General features: G+C 45.4%; 1 protein-coding gene across 3 annotated transcripts in view; it reads right to left on the bottom strand.

Moving 5' to 3' along the window:
- Positions 1-255: 255 nt before the first annotated feature.
- Positions 256-21,426, bottom strand: part of Mfhas1 (multifunctional ROCO family signaling regulator 1) — an 84,710-nt gene continuing 63,539 nt past the window's right edge. Inside the window, exons 2-4 of one of the 3 annotated variants that reach the window (XR_002475889.2) lie at positions 15,711-15,837; positions 8,137-8,246; positions 2,674-2,811 (exon numbers count right to left, since the gene is read on the bottom strand). Coding sequence is in view for 1 of the 3 variants with exons in the window: in XM_021626262.2 (XP_021481937.1) it covers positions 2,778-2,811; positions 15,711-15,837 (161 nt within the window). In the remaining 2 variants the exon portion in view is untranslated. Of the gene's footprint in view, positions 2,812-6,648; positions 6,983-8,136; positions 8,247-15,710; positions 15,838-21,426 lie in introns of those variants that run through there. The other 2 variants (XR_009591359.1, XM_021626262.2) reach the window with 2 other exon arrangements.

Here is a 21,426-nt window from a genome sequence, read left to right as displayed (position 1 = left end):
GAGCTAAAAAGTACAAAACAGTTACTCCTGCTAACTGGTAAAACTGAAACAAAAAGCAAACCAACGCAGAAATAATTAACGCTGGAGCTACATTGGCTTAACCATTTCATTGTGTTTTTTATTGTTTTTTGTTTTTGTTTTTTTTTTTTTTTTGTTTTTTGTTTTTTTAAATTTCTGCCCTGTTAGGGCAATGAACTGGGAAACCACAATTACAGTTCACAGACGGCAGCATGAAAAACACACACTCCATTGGAATCACGTGGAGCCCTTCCTCTTTATTCATTCGAAAGAGTCCAGTGCCCGTGTCAAACGTGAGCACTGTCTTTTTTTCTTTTTTTTTCCTTAGAAGGGGGAAAAACATTTATTCTGGCAGCATTTTTTTACAATCCCAGGAAGTGGCCTGGATGCCACTAGTGGCAGGAATAGAAACCATAACAAACTTGGAGAGCCTTTGAGAGGCCAGGGGCTCGGAGGGGAGACGGAACTCCTCTTGTGCTTAGTGGATGGTCCCTCAGCTTGTGGCGGCCGAGGCTTCCCGGGTGTGTGACACCGGGGAACCGGAACTTCCGATGCAGAGGCCGAAATTCCTCGTGAGCAGAGCAGCTTCTGTATCTCCACCCTCCCCCACGCACTGAGGTAAGTTCTCACGCTTCGCTGGAGCTTTTTCAGGCACACGACCCTCTGACCGTGCCGACCCTGGCCACAACACGTATGACGACCAAGGTTCCCTCGTCTACACTGCTTCTCTAGGGTTCAGATGACAACACAAAACATCACTTGTCAAAAAAAGTAGCAGATATTCAGAACACGGGCATCTGCACTCATGCAAACAGCAACCACCTGCAGGGGGTGCTCGCCGGAAGAGCCTTGTTTAAATACGCCTCTGGGGAGCAGGCCCAAAGTCACACAGGACAGAAGACGGGTCAACGTTTGTTGGTTGGACAGTTTCAGAACTGTCTGATGCCAATTAAAAAGAAAACTTATTGCCCAATAGCTCAGTGGTCTGTAAAGTAACAGAAAAACATTAACCCTTCACTTTACACTTGCGCACACACACACATGAGAACTGTGACAAAAGAGACCAACCAGATTCCGATCCAGCCTGAGCCTGTGTTCTAAAAGGAAAAAAAGAAATCTCCAACTGGAGTTTCTGTCTAATTCAAGTACTCAAAACACAAAAAGAGACAATCCCCCACTGGATTCGGATTTCCAAGAAATCACCTTTGCATAACGGGCCTCTCGGGGGCAGTGAAGCCCACAGGGCAGATTCAACACAAGTTGGGTTGTAATTTCTCACAATGCAGCTGCCTGCCTGAACTTCAATTAAGGACTGGTGGTGACCGTGGGTGCCTTGGCATTCGAAGAGTCAATACTTTATACACAAGCGGACGAGGAAGCCCAGCTGAGTCACTTTTCTTGTGGGGAACCGTCAAGGTTTACATGCTTCCTGTCAACACACAGAGGAGTCGGATGGAAACAGAGTCCTTTACCTTCTTTAGAAGGATGGATATGTTACTACTTGTAGCATATGCTACTTGGCCCCAACTAGGAGGACCCAGGAGAGCAACTTGGGGGGGGGGGTGTTTTTAAATGTTTACCTCCTGGAGCTTTCAAAACAAGGGCACTACCAGATCCTGGCCGCAGATATCCTCCATCTGGCTCTGAATGAATAAACAGCCAATGCGGGACGGAGTTTCACGAAAGGACACTTAAGGTCCACAGTGGAGGTTTGAGAAGGGCTCTGCTTAATCATGCGAACTGCTCTGGGGGAGCCCGGTGGAAAAACGGGGTACATAACAGTAGAATCACTGCGAGATTCAGAACTGAACTCACAGGATCTTCAGATTGTTCCACGATTCAGGCGTTCATGGATCCTTCACCCCATTTGGTCCCTAGGAATGCTTCCCTCTGCCCCGGCAGTGTTGGTGTGTGGGGAGAGGGTAGGACTCATTCTACCACCGTGTCCAGTGACTGAAGAGCAGGGCGGTGTGATGAAAAGTCGGGAGGGGGTTCTCTGTCTCAACGGGCTGAACGTTCCTGGCGATTATTAGAGAGTCCTAGGAACCAACACTGAACCTATCTGTGGCCTGACAGGGAGAGGCTAGCTTCCCTTTCCTTTTCAGTTGAGAAGGCGGGCTAAAGGATGACGAAAAGAACAAAAAGTCTAACACTAAAAGAAGACACCAGCCCCATCTTGGCACAGTTCTCATGAAGAATATTGCACCCAGTGTCAACTAATGCTAGAAGCGTCAAACTGTATAAATTTAAATGTATTTGCATATTATAAAAATAAAGATTAACATATACATATTTTACACTAGTTACCGAACAGCGATGGATGTCAGTTGATCCCTCCTTCACATTGAACAGAACTGAAATCTGAGTGCTCTAAATACTCCCACCTGGACCAGAGCTATATGGCTCGTGTGTACACAGAAAACAATCCCTGAGAAGCCGTTTAACGTTTGTGGATTTTGTTTGTTTTTGTTTTATGTTTTTTGTTTGTTTGTTTGTTTTCTTTTCTTCAAGTAGCTCTCTTCTTGGAGGATCACAGTTCTGAGGTTCGGGTTGTGAAACGTTTGCTCCATGTTCGTCCCCATCTTCCCAGCCCCCTCCAGCCCCTCCAAGAGTCCTCTACAAGCACCCGGGTGCGTGCGCCGTTTCACTCTGGACCCCAGAAGGTGCTTTGGGAGCATGGCAGGCTCATCAGGGGCAGCAGCTGTCCCGCTCAGTTCCCATGCTCTGTTTGCTCCATGGAAATTCCTCAGCCACGAATGTCATTGGTTTCTGTGCTTTTCACCAACGTTTTTCCTAAATGGGGCAAGAAGACAAATGTGACATGAGGGGACAACAGTTTCAGCTATAAGGAAGAAGACTGATGACAGAAATGAGTCATCTGCACAGATTTCTATGTCTACTTCTAGAATTCTGTATGGACACAGAGATGTAAGGCTCTTGATGGCCCACCAAGCAGGCAGGCAGATGTTTGTTTGTGATGCTAAGCATAGACCAGCTATAACGGGGGGTTGGGGGAGGGGGACAATAATTGCTATGACCACTCAGCCAGCTGGAACTTTATAGGTGAACCAGCCGAGTAATGAACAAGGACAGACTCTAAACACAGGCTTGATACGTCAGTAAACACACAGGACCACATAAGTCAGTACCCCCCTCATACCTCTAACCCCACCCCTGTGCGCATGCCAGGCTCAGAAGTGCATGCCTCAACCTGAGTTTATCTATTTCCACCACCAAGCATGCTTTTATTTAAAGTGTTACAGTCAAGGGTGTCAGCCCAAATCCAGGGTGTTTGAGCATGGAACGAGCACACTGCTGCATTAGCAGCCAGATGAACAATGGCAGTTGATTGGAACAAAACAGAACAGGGAAGGTCAGATAGCTCTGGCTTTTAGGCTTTCTACAGTGCTATGCAATGGGATTTTCTAAGTGTTTTAAGGGCAATTAATGACAAGGAAAGAGGAAAGGAAAGGAAAGGAAAGAGGAAAGGAAAGGGAAGGGAAGAGGGAAGGGAAGGGGAAAGGGAAAGGAAGGGGAAAGGGAAGGAAAGGGAAAAGGGAAGGGAAGAGAAGGAAAGGAAAGGAAAAAGGAATGGAAAGGAAAGATGTTATGGTTTGTTCCCCCAGTCTATCCCTCTCAATGCTGCTTTATTCACTCACTATATATATATTCTTATATATATAATATATATGTATATAGATGTATACATTGTATACATATATATTCTTGTATATATATATGAATATAATACACACACACATATATATTCTGGTATATTCCCTTCCAGCCCATACAAGAATAAACTTGATCAATCATCATATCAACATCAAAGCCAGGAGCCTTCCGCTTACTACTCACATCGCAGAAATGGCCCTTTTCCTTGTAAAACAGCGCTGCTCATTTTCAGTCCTACCAGGTCCTAGGGGAAGATGCCCAAGGGTGATGGCATAGCTGGCCTTGATACAGGACAGGCAAGACTCCAGAGCGTGCTCGATGGGGCTCTGAAGAGTTTCACATTTCTTTGGCACTCCGCCACAAGAAAATGTAGGAAAACCCGGTAATATAATAAACTCCCCGGCAGCAAAGGTTTTGAAACTGTCTCAAATTCCAGTAATATTACCATACACGTGACCGTAAGAGGATGGCCATGTAAAAAGCATGCGACTCACTCAGGCAGTTAACGGTGCAATGTGGCTGCCAGCTCACGGTTCTCGTGGCAGTAACTATTTTCCTCAGTGAACGTAATGAACGTTCAGAAATGCACACAGCTGTGTCTGCTGTCTGCTCGCCCGAGCCACATGTGAGACTGAGGAACACAGGATCACCTGACTAAGGTTGTGCTACGGGCTACACTCCGCTGTGAGGACTTACAGCGTTTTCTACATTTTGATGGCTCTTGTTAACTGTCCATTGGGCAGAATCCAGAAACACCAGATAGAAGGGCGTGGAGGAGATTATCTTGTTTACATTAGCCAAGGGGGGGGGGAACCTGCCCACTGTTGGTGGGGCCAGTCCCTGGCCAGTGTGAGAACAGAGAGGCAGACACTCACTGCTTTCTGTTTCATGACTGGATACCATTGACCAGCTTTCAGATCGTACTGGCTTCATTTCCCCTCCCTGACGGACTATATCTTGAACCGTGAGCCACAATAAACCCTTTCTCCCTTAAGCTGCTTTGCTCAGGGTATTGTATCACAACAGGCAAAGAAACTAGGACCCAGCCATCCCACATTTCACCCATCAAATCTCCAACCTTCTCTATCTCATTGCTTTTCTTTCTTAGTGAACTACCCCTGCCCTTCAAGGTTCACCACAAATGCCACTTTCTGGGCCTTCACTGTTTTTTTTGTTTTGTTTTGTTTTGTTTTGTTTTCCCTATGACTGTTCTCAGTGTTATTCAAAACCAGTCATCAAATTTCTATTTCAAAATGGCTTTATCTGGCTGCTTCTATGGTTCCTACTGTATGATTCTCCATGGGCTGGTTATTTCTATATCCTCAGTACCTGCAACAATGCCCACTGAAGTGCAAATACTCAACAAAGCCAAACAAATAAGGGATACTATGGGAAGAAAGGCCACAGGTAGAAAGCGGTTAAGCTGGAGAGATGGCTCAACAGTTAAGAGCACTGGCTGCTCTTCTACAGCACCGGGTTCAATTTCCAGCACCCATATGGCAGCTCACAGCTATCTATAACTCCAAGAATTGACAACCTCACACAGATAAATGCAGTCAGAATACCAACATATACAAAATAAAAATAAATTTCTGGGCTGGAGAGATGGCTCAGCGGCTAACAACATGGTCTGCCCTTCCCGAGGTCCTGAGTTCAATTCCTGGCAACCATGTGGTGGCTCACAACCATCTATAATGTGATCTGATGCCCTCTTCTGGCATGTAGGTGTACATGCAGATAGAGCACTCATACACATAAAAATAAATACATCTAAGATTCTGTGAGCTTCTTCCTATAATAATGCAGTATTAAACAGCATAAAGTAATTGATTAGCATTAGAAATCTTTGCGATGGTTTCCCTAAAAAGAAGATAAATACCCTTGGCTTCATGGGCAATAGACTTTCATTGCCCCTGAGGGAGCCAGGTGGCAGTTGGTTGAGGATTGAGAGCTAGCCAGGGGCTAATGTGGTCAACTGACTATTACATGAGGGGCTATCTCTTAGACTGGCATTAAAGGCTAACTGTGGGGCCTTATGAATCACACCTAGGAGTTGGAACTCGAGGCTACCATCGCCAGGAAGTTACTCAAGGCTTTGAAAAAAGGAGGTATGTTACAGGCACTGCCAGTAAAAAGATAAATCTTGGAGGTGGGGCTGGAAAGAGATTCCTCAGTGGTTAAGAGCACTGGATGCTCTCACAGAAGACCCTGGTTCAATTCCTACCACCTATATGTAACTCTAGTTCTAGGAAATCCAATACCCAGTTCTGGCCTCCAAGGGCACCAGGCACACATGTGGCACATGGACATACATGTAGGCAAGACACACATATGCATATAACAAAATAAATAAATCTTTAAAAAATATTATCAGTTTGAATGACAAGAAGATTAGATAGGTTGGGCCTCAGTTTCAGGAATCTTGGTGGAAAGGGAGTCCGACGAAGTCAGAGAACTGAAGAAAGGACTTATTAGTGACCAGACACACGGATAAGATGGGCAAAAACTCTGGTGATAGCACTATGCAAGTGGAAGTCATTGAAGCTGACAGATTCCTCGCTTGGACAGACCACAAAACTCTACCATCACCCGGGACAGAAATGGAGCATGCTGGGAGAAGGGAGTGAATCCTGTTCCCCATCATGAAGCCCACAGGGCATTCCAGGGCTACCAGATGGGACGCTGGTGCACGAGGCAAGGAGTTGGGAAGGCTTTATTGGAGGTTTAGACCTGAAATCTTCCCATGCTAGAGCACCTGCCCCAGCTCTGAGTGTGGGGGGGGGAGGGGGAAGGTGGCTCAAAATATTTGGTTTTGTGGGCTGAGAAGGAAGCCATAATATGTATTATTTGTGACTTTGTCTTTCTATGTTTTGAGAAGTATAGAGAGAGTGTGATCCTGGATGGACTGGTCCCCCTGGAGGAATCCAGTTCCTACCATAACAAACTCGCCTGCCAGTGCTCTCTTCCACACCTCAACTATCTAAGTCACCACCCAGATGTCACCCATGTCCTTTCCTGGCTTCCACACCCAGGCTCACTTTTCTGCCCTAATCCCTCCAGGGCCTGATCACAGACAACTAGCAACAGCCTCTGCATCCACATCAGCCAATCCTAAACATATCTGCCCACCTTGTCTTTAAACCACAATCGGGGCTGTTGCCGTAGTTCTTCCTGCCTTGTCCCAGGAGTAAGTCCACGCCTCCCTTGTGCGGCCTGCCCCCTTCTCTGCACACAGGGATCAGCTGTCTGCCACTCTGCCGGCCTTATTATCTTTTAAAGTAGGAACATGCTGCGATTTAAAATAGACGCAGAAATGAGAACATCCAGCACTGTGAAAAGAAGCCTTGGGCTGTGAGGAGAGCGGCGAACTTGTGGGCTCAGCAGCGGGGGCTGGAGGAGAACACTGCTGCGTGGGATGCAGTGCTCTCTGCTTTACGGGACTCACAGGACCCCTGAGTGGATCGATGTGTCAGGGCTTTTACTCTGAGTGAGTTTGTCGAAGTGTTTTAGGTGTTAGTGGCTATTATATGAAAGATACTGCAACACACCAACACATCCTTTTTATGAGAACAGCAATAGGCATTGAAGATACCCTAGAAATACGTTGTCATTTATTCTCCCTCGTTGATGGGAGAAGGGAAGCCAATATTCTCACTTATCCAGCGTACACATTTACCTTCTATGGGTGGACTCCTTAACTGTCTGGATCAGCCAGTGGATAGATTTTTCATAGTACCACACTGTAGAAAAACCAGTAGCTGCATTTATTGAGCATTTATTTGTTCTATGTAATTCTTTTAAACGCCGAGTCTGAAACTGCCTGTCTCGTGAGACAACCTCACGAAATAAGTATTTCCACAAATCTACATTTTTACACAGGTCTAATGTCACAGTGCTCACAAACAGTGATGGCTCAGGAGCCAGGCAGGATGGCCCATGCTGTGTAATCCAAGGGCTCAGGAAGCAAAGGCAGGAAGGAAGATGGCAAAGCAGAGACTAGCCGCGACTATATAGGAAGACCATCTAAAGTATCGGGGGGGGGGGGGTGGTCAAGCTAGTGGAACCACAGAGCTCAAACAACCTGGAGAAAAGGAAGCTAAACACCGTTTTCACAAAACTACATAGGTGCTAACCAACTTGCCCTCTTCCTGGTGTTATAGTCTGCATAATAAAGTAAATTAATAAACACAAACACGCACATATCTTTCCCAACATGGACCTAAAATTACTTGACTCGTCATACTATCGCAAGAGAAGAATGGAGCATTTTGCAGTTTTTCTATCCGAAGCATGAGTGACTCCAGATAAGCAAAAAATAGAGTGCCTTGCACTTTCTGCCCTATGAACTCTCTTCATCCCCAGCCCACCCTGCTTCCTCCCTAAGTTCTCCAGGGTCTTGGAGCCATACTTATTCCAAAGACTCTGTGATTCCCAGAGACTTACCCTTAAAACTTGGTGCTCCTAAAGTCACAGATTGGGCACAGTAAAAATGGTGGCAGAGGGAAAGAAGCACTATCTTTTCCACTTAATTTTCCAAGAAAGTATGGAGATACCTAAGCAGAGAGGGGAGAATTCCAGGATCAATGTGGCAGATGGGAGACTTCATGGTTCAAGAAACACAATTCCTCCCAGCTGGAGAAAACAGCCAAGGAGTGGGAGAACCCCTCCTTGTCCAATAGATGGGGGTCCCCAAACAGGCAACCTACACACTTAGCTGTAAATACCAGGCCCCCCACCCCCCTCCCACTTCTTCTGTTTTAAAATTCTGCGGCCAATGAATACGGTCCATTGTGATAAAGCCAAATTCAAGTCATTCCATTTCTCATTAAAATGGGTTTTCAAACCCATACTAGCTCATCCGGGGAGACTTTGAATTTTTTTTTTTTCCTAATTATTTGGTGAGCTAAAGGCCACACTCTTCATCCTACTTTAACATATAAAAGAATAGTTCAGTGGGTCTTAAACATCCTTATGTCATGACAATGCCACTGCAGAGTTTCCTGTGTCAAGCTGCTACTGTACTTTCTAGAATACTTAACAATAGCAAGAAACTGCTCTCTAGTGGGGTTCTCACTTGAATGTGAACTCTACCATGCAATCATTAAAGCTTAAAAAAAAAAGTTTTGAAATGCGTATCTCAGCTTGGCCGTCTATTGTTAACATATTCCAGAAAGGGCAAACACTTAGTTCAACATTTTCAAGCCAGAAAGAATACTTTTCTTAACTCTATTAACACACCATCTGCCAAAATTAGAATCAGCTTCTTTATGTTCTACAAACTCCCACCTCTTTTCAGGAGATGTGGGACCACCACAAGAGAAAGGTCAACTATTAGGAAATAAAAATTAGACATTCCAGGCTGGGGAGATGGTTCAGAGGTTAAGAGCACTGGTTGCTCTTCTAGAGGTCCTGAGTTCAATTTCCAGCAACCACATGGGGGCTCACGACCATCTATAATGAGATCTGGTGCTGTCTTCTGACATGCAGGCATACAGGCAGGCGGAACAGTACATACATAATTAATCTTTAAAAAAAAATAGACATTCTTCTGTACTGCGTATTCCAGGTCAGCCCACTAAAAGAACCACACAAAAGAACATGGTGGCAAGCTAGTATCCTTGGAGGTGAAGGGGTTTGTTGTCGTTTTGGTTAACCTTTCAAATCCTTTCTGGCCTTTTCAGGAGAATCGGTGGTGAAATTGGGGTTAGTGAAAGTTCATAACAGCGTACATACAATTTAACCAGTGAAGGAGGATGTTGGTCAGAATATTTTTGGAAAGAAAAAAAAGAAATGATTTTCAGGTGCAGGTCACCTGAAAGTGAAGTACAGTTGGCTATCTGCCATTTTCCCAGAAGATGGACTACAACACTAAACATCTCAACCTGAAGAGAGACTACACAGAGCCACAGATTCACAAGCAAACGTGCAAAAGATTCTGGAATGCTGACTAGCTTGATATTGTGCAGGTAACTGCAGCAGTTATGAGTTTGTGAGCATAGCAACCCTCTTGTCCAGAAGGTATTGTTTTGCTCTGGTTCTCCCCAGTCTTGCTCTTGCAATTATTCTGATCCTTTTCCACATTGGCCCCTAAGCATCGTAGGTAAGAGTATGATACAGAAATCTGGTTTATTTTCTAGACTTTGACCAGATGTGAGTTTCTGCACTAACTGCCATCTTCTGCATCGAGATACTTCTTTGCTGAAGTCTGAGAGCTATGTCAATCTACAGGTATATAAATATGAATTAAAGAGCGCAGCTTGCTACTATGTCCATTTATGAAACAATAGTAGTAGGCTCACCCCCTAGGGCCTGTGAACTCAACCATGGGTTCTTGGTCAGATTTATAGTACCAGGCATGTGTTTCCTCCTATGGGCCTTAAATCTAATCAGAAAGGAGTTGGTTTCAACCATAACAGTTGTGCCACTATTGCATCCATAAAACCATTCTGGCATGCTGGTTGTTATCTCTGTAATCTGCAGCTTACAGAGTTCATCAGTGGGTGAGACTGTTGGTGACTTTTCTTCTCTAGCAGCCTGCATGGCACCTTCTGGTACTGTTGAAAGCTGACCAGCCATAAAAAGCTTCCTGATTAATACCAACTTGTTCTTTCCACATCCTGTGATCAAAGTATATGGTATTTTCCGCAATAGAACCACAACATCAAGTTCAGATAAATAACCAAGAGCAAACAGCAAGAGCCTGGATTGTTTGGGAGGTATTATCAAGATATTTCAACCAACAACTCAAGGGGACATACACTTCATCTGGCACTGGGCTTTTCTTTAGTTTCCAGTGGCTTCTGGGAAGGAAATTATCCCTTCTGTAGGGCAATTCCCACTGAATTCACTATTCCCTACCCCTATCTGAAGAGCTACCAACTGTTGATGGCCTCTGGGAGACAGACCGTTTTCCTTAAGGGTATGGTCCTGGCAGATGGCCTCCATACCTAAGGGCAGCACAAAGTGGACTCAGTGAATTATTTAAAACAAACAAAAAAGAGGGCATGAAGTTGGGGAGGATCTCAGAATAAATTAACTAGGGAGAGGAGTGAGGAATGATTAAAATGTCTGTATGAAATTATCAAAAGTTAACAGATATTGTTTTAAAGTATTAAAAAAAAATTATCTTATTTTCTCTCAACTGTTCCCACTGAGGGTCTAGTCAGCCCCTTCCTGCCCCTCCATCTTGAGATTCTGCAACCTCAGATTCAACCAACTGCAGATTGAAAACACTGGTGCAGGGAGCCAGTGTACCTGTATTCTGTCACGATACTCTAAATGATATGATGTCACAACTACAGCACTTCTACTAAGTGTCAAAGAGGCCATGGAAAGCACACAAGAACCAGTGCATTGCATATGTCACTTAATTTAAAAATTACCTTTTTCCAAGACAATGTCTTACTATGTAGCTCAGGCTGATGTGGAAATCAGATCCTCCTCAGTATCAGGATTATAGGCAAGCACCACAGGCCCATCTCAGGCCAGTTTATACAGACTTGAGTATCTTCTGATTCTGATATCCAAGAGGGGGTGGGGCTCCGTTACCATCCCTGAGTGGTTACCAATTCCTCATATCCAGAGAGCAGCATGCTTGGATGCCGACCTGCCAAAAGGCTACAGCTAGGAAGTTCTGAAGGAAGCTCTTCTCCTTCACCCAGGAAACAAGGGGCTACAGTGATCCTGGTGGTGCAAACACTCAATCACCTTTGAACAGAACTATGCCAAGAGCAGAGGACTTATGGGAACTTATTTCAAACTCAAGAATCTGTTTAACACCAACATACCAGCTACCAAAACCACTCTGGGAAAAAGACACTGTAAACACTGACTACACAAACCAGGGTCCCACATTAGAGTACAAGCAAGTAGTGGTGGCAATTAGCACCCTATTTCTTCTTAGTGTAATGGGGGTGCTTTAAAATAAGACAGTGGCAAGGAATGGAGATGCCACTCTACTCAAAGTACACTGAGAATCAACAAGTGCTGTGTAAACTAGACACCAACAGGACTGTGTGTGTGACAGCATTCATGTGAAGAAAGTTTTTGTTTTGTTTGTTTGGTGAGCACCTCTGCTTTCAGATGCAAATACACAGTCACCCCATGTCTAATGCACAAATCCTTCAGTCATACTTCCAAAATGCAGAAATAACCCACATCGAATAGATTAGCAAACTACACAAGATGCCTGTTGGCGCCTGTTCCTCCTGTGGTGTGAGAAGGGCAGGCAGAGAAACGGCATTTCAGCCATTCCTGAAACCTCTTCTCAATGGAATTCTGGGAGAGAGCTCTACCACCCACCAGCAAGAAAAGTCAGAGCTGTAAGTCACACGGAGAATGAGCCCTCAACAAAGACCTACTATGAGCCCTCAGCCCAAAGACCTACTACTTACTCTTTACTTTGCACCTCTCTTCACAGGAAAGAAATGTCTGGAACATGGTGTTGTTTGATTTCTGTTTTTAATCATGTGCACATGTCTATGTCTGTGTCTGGGTGTGCGGATATGTGTGCAGGTGCAAAGGCTAGAGGAGTCCCTAGAGCTGGAGTTGCAAACAGCTGTGCACCATCCCATATGGGTGCTGGGGACCAAACTTGGATCCTCTCCAAGAGCACTGGACACTCTTAACTACAGAGTCATCTCTAACCCCTCCACCCCCACCACCCCCACACACTAACACACACCGACACATCTGTGGTTGGTTTTTCTCTTATTTTATACCTGGAAATTTTCTCAAATGAGAAATAGAAAAGCTTGGGATTCATAAGGAAGCACCAAATAACAACCATCGATTCTTCTTTTGTTTATGAGCTCTACTGGATCCCTATTTCACATATGGCTAAAGGCAGTCCACTAAATGCCAAGTGTCTGATACCCATGAAGCAGAAGGAAGCCAGACAAGTAATGGCTTGGAGAGCCTTTTCCCAAGGCATTAAAATATAGAGGTCAGTGATGAAGAGAGGGTGTTTACTCTGATTGCTGGGACTGTTCTAGTTAGCACCTGTTGTCGCAACATAATGATGAACAGGATTCCAGGGACCCTTCATCCTTTCTTGGTATCAACAGTGGACAGAACAGCATTCTAGCCAAGAGTGGACGGGACATGAGCAGCTGGCGCCACTGCTGCATGTACCAGGTTCTGCTTTTTAAAGGTCCAACAAAGAAAGGGGAAGAGTCCTGACTGAGGCCATGCACTGAGAAGTAGAAGAATCAAGGCGATAAAGTCTAATGCACATGCTTACAGCCCAGTGAATTCAGTGTCTCTTAAGCTGTACTCCTAGCTACTTTCTCCGGGCACTGTAGCTAGGTGTGCATCTTGGATGCATCTTTGCATGTGCCTGCTGAGGAAAGTCCCATCTTGCCCATCTGCCTACATTTTATGGGCTGCTACAGAGGTAGAGACCACTTTGCAGTAAGCTACTGGAGTTAGCTGCCTAGAGCTAAAAGGCAGTGTTCAATCACTAACCCCACCTGGACACCAAGCCTCAGCCTTGGGCCCAAACCATGTGACTCAATGGCCACCCACCTTGACTGCTGTCTGTGGGCTTTGGGCACACTGTCAATGTTGTGCTTTAGACATTCCAGTGGGCCTGGCCTAGCCTGTGTGCTCATGACTATGAGTCTTAGATGCTTTAGGGCAGGGCTTCTAATTGGATTACAGACACTGGCTTTTATCTAAATGGTAATGAGAGAAATCATTTTCCTTGTCTCCATACTAAAAAATAAGTCTCCGCCGGAGATGCAAGAGTTTCATATTTAGGGAACAGTCCTTCATCTAGAGCTGAGAATTATACTGCCAAGACATTATCATTTGCTGTGTCAACAGGAGCACAGTCCCCTGTGATACTTCCTCCAGCAACCAGAGAGGTCTAAGCCAATTCTGATTATGCCCAATTTTAAAGCTGATTGTTCATTTAGAATCAATAAACTGTCAGGGAAAGGCTGATAACATGGTTGGTTTTTTTTCCAGGCTGGTAAAAGAGGTCTTTCTGTGGCAGAACAAGAAGCCACCCATGGGAATCACGGATAACTCTGGCTCTGGGCAACCAAGACATCTGGCACAAGCAGATATTTAACTCCTGTATCTATCTTGTCTATTAAACAGCACAGATCCCTGTGAAGACAATAGATTAATGTCTCTAGGAGCTCAGGGACGTTTATATCAATACAAAGTATACACCGAGTCTCCTGTACCTTGCTTCCATAACACCTCTTTATCCATCCCCTGTCTGAGACCCCACAGTATAACAGTAGGCACAGACTCAAAGAAATTACAAGGCTGGACAATGCCTGGATTTTGATATGTTTGGGGCAGGAGAGATGCTGGTTAAAATAAGAGTATATGTGGTTCTACTGTGATACCTGAGCAGAACTTCATGACCTCAGTTTCTTAGGGTCAGTCACCTCAGTGATGGATTATGCTAGGTGCATGCTAGATAAAAGAGTGTCTGATTTCCCTCAGAGGTTTGGGGCTAGTTGCTAGCACATATATATTGAAATATCCTTTGCTTAATGAGCTGCCCAGTTTGGAGGAAATGGGGGCTTTCCCTTCAACTGCTCATGTGTTGTAACGCCGTGGAGACCCAGCTGTACAGGAAGTACACCCCAGGAGAGCTGCCCCTGCCTGGATGAAACTCCAACCACAGAGCTCTGGCATGTGACCAGACAGCAAGTGCCTAGTGAGGAAAGCCTGGTTTTGTCCTCCTACCGACATGGACTGGATAGAGGATAGAGAGGTCACAGCTCCCAAGTGCAAACTTTCTAAGGCCTTATAAAAACTTGGTGTGTGTGTGTGTGTGTGTGTGCCTGCTAATGATAAGTGACAGGAGCTATCACCAAGACAATGAGCTTCAATACAGAAAGGTCTGTGGCTACTGTACACCAGCTTATAGTTGTTTAATCTTCTCTAGTAATGGAAGCAGGGTTTATCTTTGAGATGGACTTGGTTGCCTGCTCTTTGATTACTTCCTCCTGGTGGGGTGGCCTTGAAAGGGCACAGAGGAAGAGGATGCAGGCAGTCCTGATGAGACTTGATAGGCTGGGGTCAGTTGGTAAGGGGACAGAGCTCCCCCTTTCTGAGGACTAGTAGAGGGGGGTGGGAGAAGAGAGAGGGAGGGAGGGACTGGGAGGGAAGGAGGGAGCTATAATCAGACTGCAAAGTGAATAAATTATAAAAAGTAAATTAAAAAAGAGAAATTTAAAAAATAAAATAAAATGGACATAAAATATTGAGGTAAGGTTTCAGGCTGCACATTAAAGTAGAAAAAAATAAAATAAAAAGCAGTCCCTTCTGTTTCTAGTATGGCAAAAACATATCAGTAAAACCCCCAGGCCAACAGGGTGTGTCTTCCCTAGAAAGTGCAGCATATACTGTGTAGATTTGCATGCGTGCATTCCCTGTCCGCTTGGGGAGAAGGCTGTAGCCAGCTCAGAATCTCTGCTTTTCTGGCACTGATCAGTGAATCAGAGCCGCCTGCAAAATCAGATCGTTACAGATTTTCTGCAGGCTTTTCTGATTTAATGGTCTCCTCACTGTCCTTTGAAGTAAAACCCACTTAATTCCACAAAGACAGTGAAGAACTCACTTGGGACAAGGATGGGGTTCAGTTGGGCCCTAATAGCTTATCAACAAAGCTCTGCATTAATGCTATTGGGTGGGGCTCATATGTTTGCTTGTACAAACCTAAAAATAGACTAAAACCTATGGCTCAATATGTATGTTTAAAATGAGTAAACTATGTGGGCTTATGAATTATGCATCTGTAAAGTTTTAACTTATTTATTTATTTATTTATTTTTTACTTTATCAGCAAAGTAAAATATCACACACACAAACAAACAGGAAAAATAAGTTTCTATTTTGCTGCTGGAGATAACTGACTTTTCAAGGCTTATGCACACATGGTTGAACTTGGCTTTGGGATATCACAACCTCAGAGCCAGAATCTGCAGCAGCAAGGAGCAAGGGCCAGTGGGATGGGGGAGAGGGGGGGAGGGAGGAAGGGGGGCATGACTCACTTGGAACAAGGGCTGATCACAGTCGGTGTAGGTGGGTAAACCAGGGCCACATTCACTCGCTCGCTGCCATTCTTGGGGCAAATGATCTCTGCCACCCCTTCTGGCCTGGGCTGGCTCAGCAACTCGCCTGCAAAGAAGAGAGGAAAGGCCATTAGGAAACAGGCCCCAAAGAGCAGGACTACTTTACACAGAGAAAAACTCTCAAAGGGGGAAGGGAGGCAGAAGGCAGGTGGTGGGGAAGAAAATGATCTACCGGCATGGAGACAGAGAACCAACATTATAGCCAGCATGGCTGGACTGTAGGACTCCAGCTCCAGCTGCCCAGATGCTCAGAACATTACCCAGAGAGGGTTCATACATGATGATGGTGGTGGCAGAAAGGTATGCCCTCCAAAGGAAGCCCCTGCCACAATCCTGCTCACCTGGCTCACCTTTCTTCTCAGACCCAGATCTTCCCACCAGCCAGGAGGGGCTGCCAACGAGGGGCTCCTAATTAAGATCTGGGCATATGGGATTCTGGCAGAGCTAGCAGGCATGTGACAAAGCAGGCATGTGCAAATGATCTGGGCATGTGGCAGGCTCAAGGTGTTACCAAGGTAAACAGCAGGACCGCAGTCCAGCCTTCCTTTGCCTGGAGCAAGTGGAAAGTGCACAGAATGAGCACATGACTAAGGGCGGGCCTAGTAGAAACAGGTGATGAACTTAATAAATTAACTGAATACTTAAAAGACACCTGCCACTGGGCACACCTGCAGACCACTTCTCTGCCATGAGGAGGAGGAGCAGAAACTCCCATCCTCTTGGTAGGTCCCTCATCTTGTCCTTCCTCCTCCTATCCTCAGGCCCAGTTCCCACAGGCTTCTCTGCTTCAAGTACTCAGTCGACAGGGTCTGGCTACTGATTGTCCTTATTTTGCTTAGACCTAGAAGTAAATAGCTCAAGCTGAGACTATAAAAGGTATGCCACACAGGGGAAAGGCCCTACCGAAATTCATCAGGTTTGATGACCATTTGGAGTCCTAGAGACTTCAAACTCTATGCTGGCACATAAGGACAGAAAGTCCTTCTATTTAAAGTCCTGTAGTTTGGATCAGTAAGGTGGCTCTGTGTGTTATGTACTTTCAGCAAAAGCCTGATGACCTGAATTCAATCCCCAGAACCCACGTAAAGGTGGAAGGAGAGAATAGGCTCCACAAGGTTGTCCCCTGTCTTCATATACATGTGCTCACACTGAATCAGAACCGTGGAGTGTACGTTTCCATGTCCCACTGAGCACACATCCTCATTTTACAAATGAGGAATTTGCTGCCTTACTTAAGGTTTCTATCGACACACTAAACACCATGACCATAAACAAGCCGGGGAGAAAAGGGTTGATTATAGCTTAGACCTCTCGGGTCTCCTTGCTCAGGGACATCTGGGCAGGAACTCAAACAGGGAAGAAACCTGGAGGCAGGAGCTGATGCAGAGATGGTGGAGGAGTGCTGCTTACTGGCTTGTTCCGGCCCTCTGGACCACCAAGCCAGAGGTAGCACCGCCCACAGTGAGCTGGGCCCTCTACATCAATCACCGATCAAGAAAACGCACTGCGGATGGCTTGTGTCAAACTGACATGACACTAGCCATCTCAGCGAAGTTCTAAGACAGCAGCGGGGGCTAATTCGTGTCAGACATGGGGACAGGGGCTTGAAATCCCTCTGCTACCAGCACCTCCCCAAAGCAGGGACAACTTTAACATCTTTCTTGGAGGGGCTGCCTAACTAACATCACTGTTTTAAAATGAATTTAGGCACTGACATAATTTATACCTTTAGAGGCACATTCATTCCCTGAATGGAAAGTTGCTCTGTGGCTTTGCACAATAAGAGCAGAATCTAATTTTAGTCCATTCACCAAATTACCGCAAAATATCGAACTATTGCAAAAGCTAATTTAGCACAATTAGCTGGTCCCATGGACACCTATGTGTCAGAACTGTGTGTCCTCCAACAGCGGCTGGAAAATGATCAGAAACAGAAAGAGATCAGCTACAAATGGAAACATTAAATGGTGTCAGAGTAACATAATGGACCAGAGTAAAAGCAAGTCGGAGCTAGGCTGACACCTGGAAGCCATCCAGCCTAGCATCACTTGGTTAAGCCAGATGTCTGTGTTTTAATAGAGTTGCTAGGAGCAGCAAGTCTGGGAAATCTAAGCAGCCTACAATGAGTCCCAGTACCAGAGTACCACCAGGGCCAGGGTGCTTTCAGCTGGTTGAGGCCAGCTCTCTCCTTGGCTCCTCTTTGGTGTTTTTCATTTAGAATCCTGAGATCAGCACGTGCGCACACACACACACACACCACACCACACCACCCCAGAAGCCTGGGTATCCCTATTTCCCCCCTGGAAATTCTCTTCTGACTGATTGCCTCACAGGCCTTAGCTCCATCTGCTCCAAGCTGCCTTACTCTCCAGATAATGGCTGCAGGTGCCAAGCCCTATCCCTTGCACGGGTCCCTGGCACCAGCTACACACAGCTGTTTTATTGTTGGTGATAGCAGCCTTTGGTGAGCACCAGGCCAGTTTCTACAAGACAGAACAGGAAATAATTTGCAGATTTTTAAGCCGTGGGTACCACCTTCTATAAAACCAGCAGCTTTGCCCCCCTACTGATGGAGCCAGGGAGATGGTTTCATTTAGGGATGGGTGCACCTCAGAGGTCAGAATGTGGTCCCCAGGGTGGCAGGTTGGGGAAGTAGGTGGATCTTCAAGGCTGAGGCCGCAAGGCATACCAGTGGGATTGTGGACCTTGAGTCCTCTCTCTCTCTCTCTCTCTCTCTCTCTCTCTCTCTCTCTCTGCTTTCTGGCTTGAGAAAGAAACTGCTTGCTCTGTCATGTACTCCAGCAACGATGTATTGTTTTTGAGCAAAGCCTAAACTTTTGGAGTCTTGGGTTTGGCTCCAAAATTATAAGCCTAAATAAATATGTCTTTACTTCAAAGGAAGCCCATGGCTATTTTCCATGATACCCAGTAAGCCAGTGGTTCTCAATCTTCCAAATGCTGTGACCCTTTAATGCATTCCTTATGTTATCATGACCCCAAAATAAGATTATTTTTGTTGCCACTTCCAAACTGTCATTTTGCTACTGTTCGTGAGTTGTACTGTAAACATCTGAGTTTCCAGATGTTTTCAGGCAACCCTTGTGAAAGGTTCTTTCCACCTTAAAGTGGCTGCGGCCCACAGGTTGAGAACCCGGTGGTCAGCTGCATCAAGACAAAACTGAGTATCTCCTTCCTGGCAGCTGTCTGTCAGAAACTCATTGCAATCAAGTGTGCACAAAAACTCCATACTTTCTCTGAGAAGCTCATGGTTGCAGAAGTAGCTGGTTGATGCTATGGGTGAAGACAAGAAGGATGGGTATCTGGTGGGAAGGACAAACAAGGTTTTCCCATGAAGTAGAGCATCTAGACCGATGGCAAAGTGTTATAGACCAAGGAGAACTTGAGAGAGGAAGAATGGGACTGTTGGGATGTACTGTGGACGCCAATCCAAGTGTTTTCAACTTGGTGATTGTAAGTGGACAGAAGGATATTTTCCTGGACTGACCGGTACTGCTGTCGCTTGGTGGTTGGGGCCCAAAAGAGCTAGCAGATTCCAAAAGCCTTTTAATCTCTCTAAAGAAGGTAATATTGGCCAATATTGTCAGAAAGACCTTAGACAAAGGGCAGAAGTTCAGGGCCAGAGACCCCAAGGCTCAGAATCTTTGCCACTCCACGGGTCCAGCAACAAAAATGCCAACATATCGCCCCGAAGAAATAACAAAGAGAGAAAAATGAGGATGCTGAAAAATATGCTGAACTTTTCTCCAAGAGAATGAGGAAGAAGGAGCACATTATGCAAACCACTAAAGATGTATTATAACAACAGTGCAAGTCACTGTGTTGAAAGTCAAAATATTGGTTCGGTAGAAACAATGGGATCATGGTTAAAGATGCCTGGTGAAAATATGCAAAACAAACAAATAAAAAGCTGTACAGAACTTAAATAAAGTTTATGCAGATGATATCTTGGAGAAAAATGAGCACCTGAGCCATAAGAGAAGAGATTGAGTGAGTGTATGACTCAGTTAAGGTGTAGTCAGGAGACAGACAGACGGCACAGTCCCAGCTAGTAGGAACAACCCTTATTGACACACAGGATTTAGCAGCTCACAGGGATTACAAGAGAACATTAAAGGCTGAAGAGAAATAAATATTCAGGGGAAAGAAACATGGCACCATAGGTGGTGCTCCATGAGGCTGGGGTTCTGGCCTCACTGGACAGTGTGTGCTAAAAGTCCCTGGACTGTGAACTTTGGCCTCTGTGTTTACCTGTTCAGAATAGTCCATGGTCAGCTGACCAACTAGTAGGCTGGAACTGTCCTCTGGTGCCAACAAAATCTCAGGTAAGCTGTCTTTGTAGGTGTGTTACCTTTTAAGGTAAAACATTCACCACAGGTTTGTATGTTTAAACACATGGTCCCCAGCAGATGGCACTGTTTTGACAGACTGTGGGATGTAGGCTGTTTTTGAGATGCAGGGTAGAAGTGAGCCCCCAGGGGCAGGCCTCTGGGGTTTTCAATCTAGCTCTGCCCTCTCTCTCTCCCTTTCTCATTTGTTGGAGGTTGGTCTGATGCATGCTACTGGCCCTCAAGATCTGGTTACACCTATCCTTGTTCTGTAAACCTGCCTAAGACATACTTGATTAGTTGATTTAATGGCCCCCAGTACCTGGTAGGTGTGGCTAAGGTTCCTGGCTTCAAGAGAACAAGACAGACAGATGGGAAGAGAGGAGAAAGGAGGAAGCCACGATCGGTTAGTGTGCAGAAAAAAAAAAAGTGGGCTGGGAGGAAGGACTCCAATAATGGCGTGAAAAGGCCCAGATGAAGAATACAAGCAAGTACCATGGGATTACGGATGGAAGGGAGACCAGATGAGGATTAAGGTGGATGACACTGGATGGGGGCTGGGAGATGGACAGTGAGGACAGTGAGGCTACTGAGACTATGTAGGTGAAATATCTGCCCCACCCAAGGTAAATAAAGCAATTATAAAATCTAACAGGTGTCTGTGCCTTATTATCTGGGATAGCGGGATAGATAATACCACCGTGGTAATCATAGGGCTGATAATAAACATTAAATAGCCCAAAATTCACTTTTTATTTATTATAACACTATTTTCTGTATACTGCAGTGGTGTCCCTTGCTGTATTACTCTAAGTCTGCCATGGTCGGGAGGTAGTTTTGCCATCATGGCATCCCCTGGCTTGATGGACTATATCCTGCCTGAGCCATAGGATAAGACCTTCCTCCTTTAAGTTGCTTCTGGCAAGTCACGTCACAGAGATGAAAAAGTAATAAAAAGAGCGAGCATGCTGTGGAAGTTCAGGGCATCTTGAGGCGGTAATAAATAGAGTCCTTGGAAAGCTACTTCTCCATCAAAACTCCGGAGAGAGCTACACTGGGCTCCCTGGGAAAGGGACTAGGGCACACACAGAATCGGAGATCTGCTGGCCCTTAAGTCATCTAGGCCACTGGTTCTTTTAAGGAGTTCTGGGACTCAGCGAGCAGTGCCTAAACCTGCAAAGGGTTGCACTGTTCCTGGTCACAGGGTTTGGCTCAGGTGGCTGGCTTTCGAAATTACTCAAGTAAGTCAGGGCTACTTAGTGGTCTGGACACATTCCACAATGTGAATT

The sequence above is a fragment of the Meriones unguiculatus genome, chromosome 4, assembly GCF_030254825.1.
Source record: "Meriones unguiculatus strain TT.TT164.6M chromosome 4, Bangor_MerUng_6.1, whole genome shotgun sequence".
NCBI classification, from domain to species: Eukaryota; Metazoa; Chordata; class Mammalia; order Rodentia; family Muridae; genus Meriones; species Meriones unguiculatus.
Note: the sequence above shows the minus strand (reverse complement) of the source record. Positions and strands in the feature narration are given on the sequence as shown.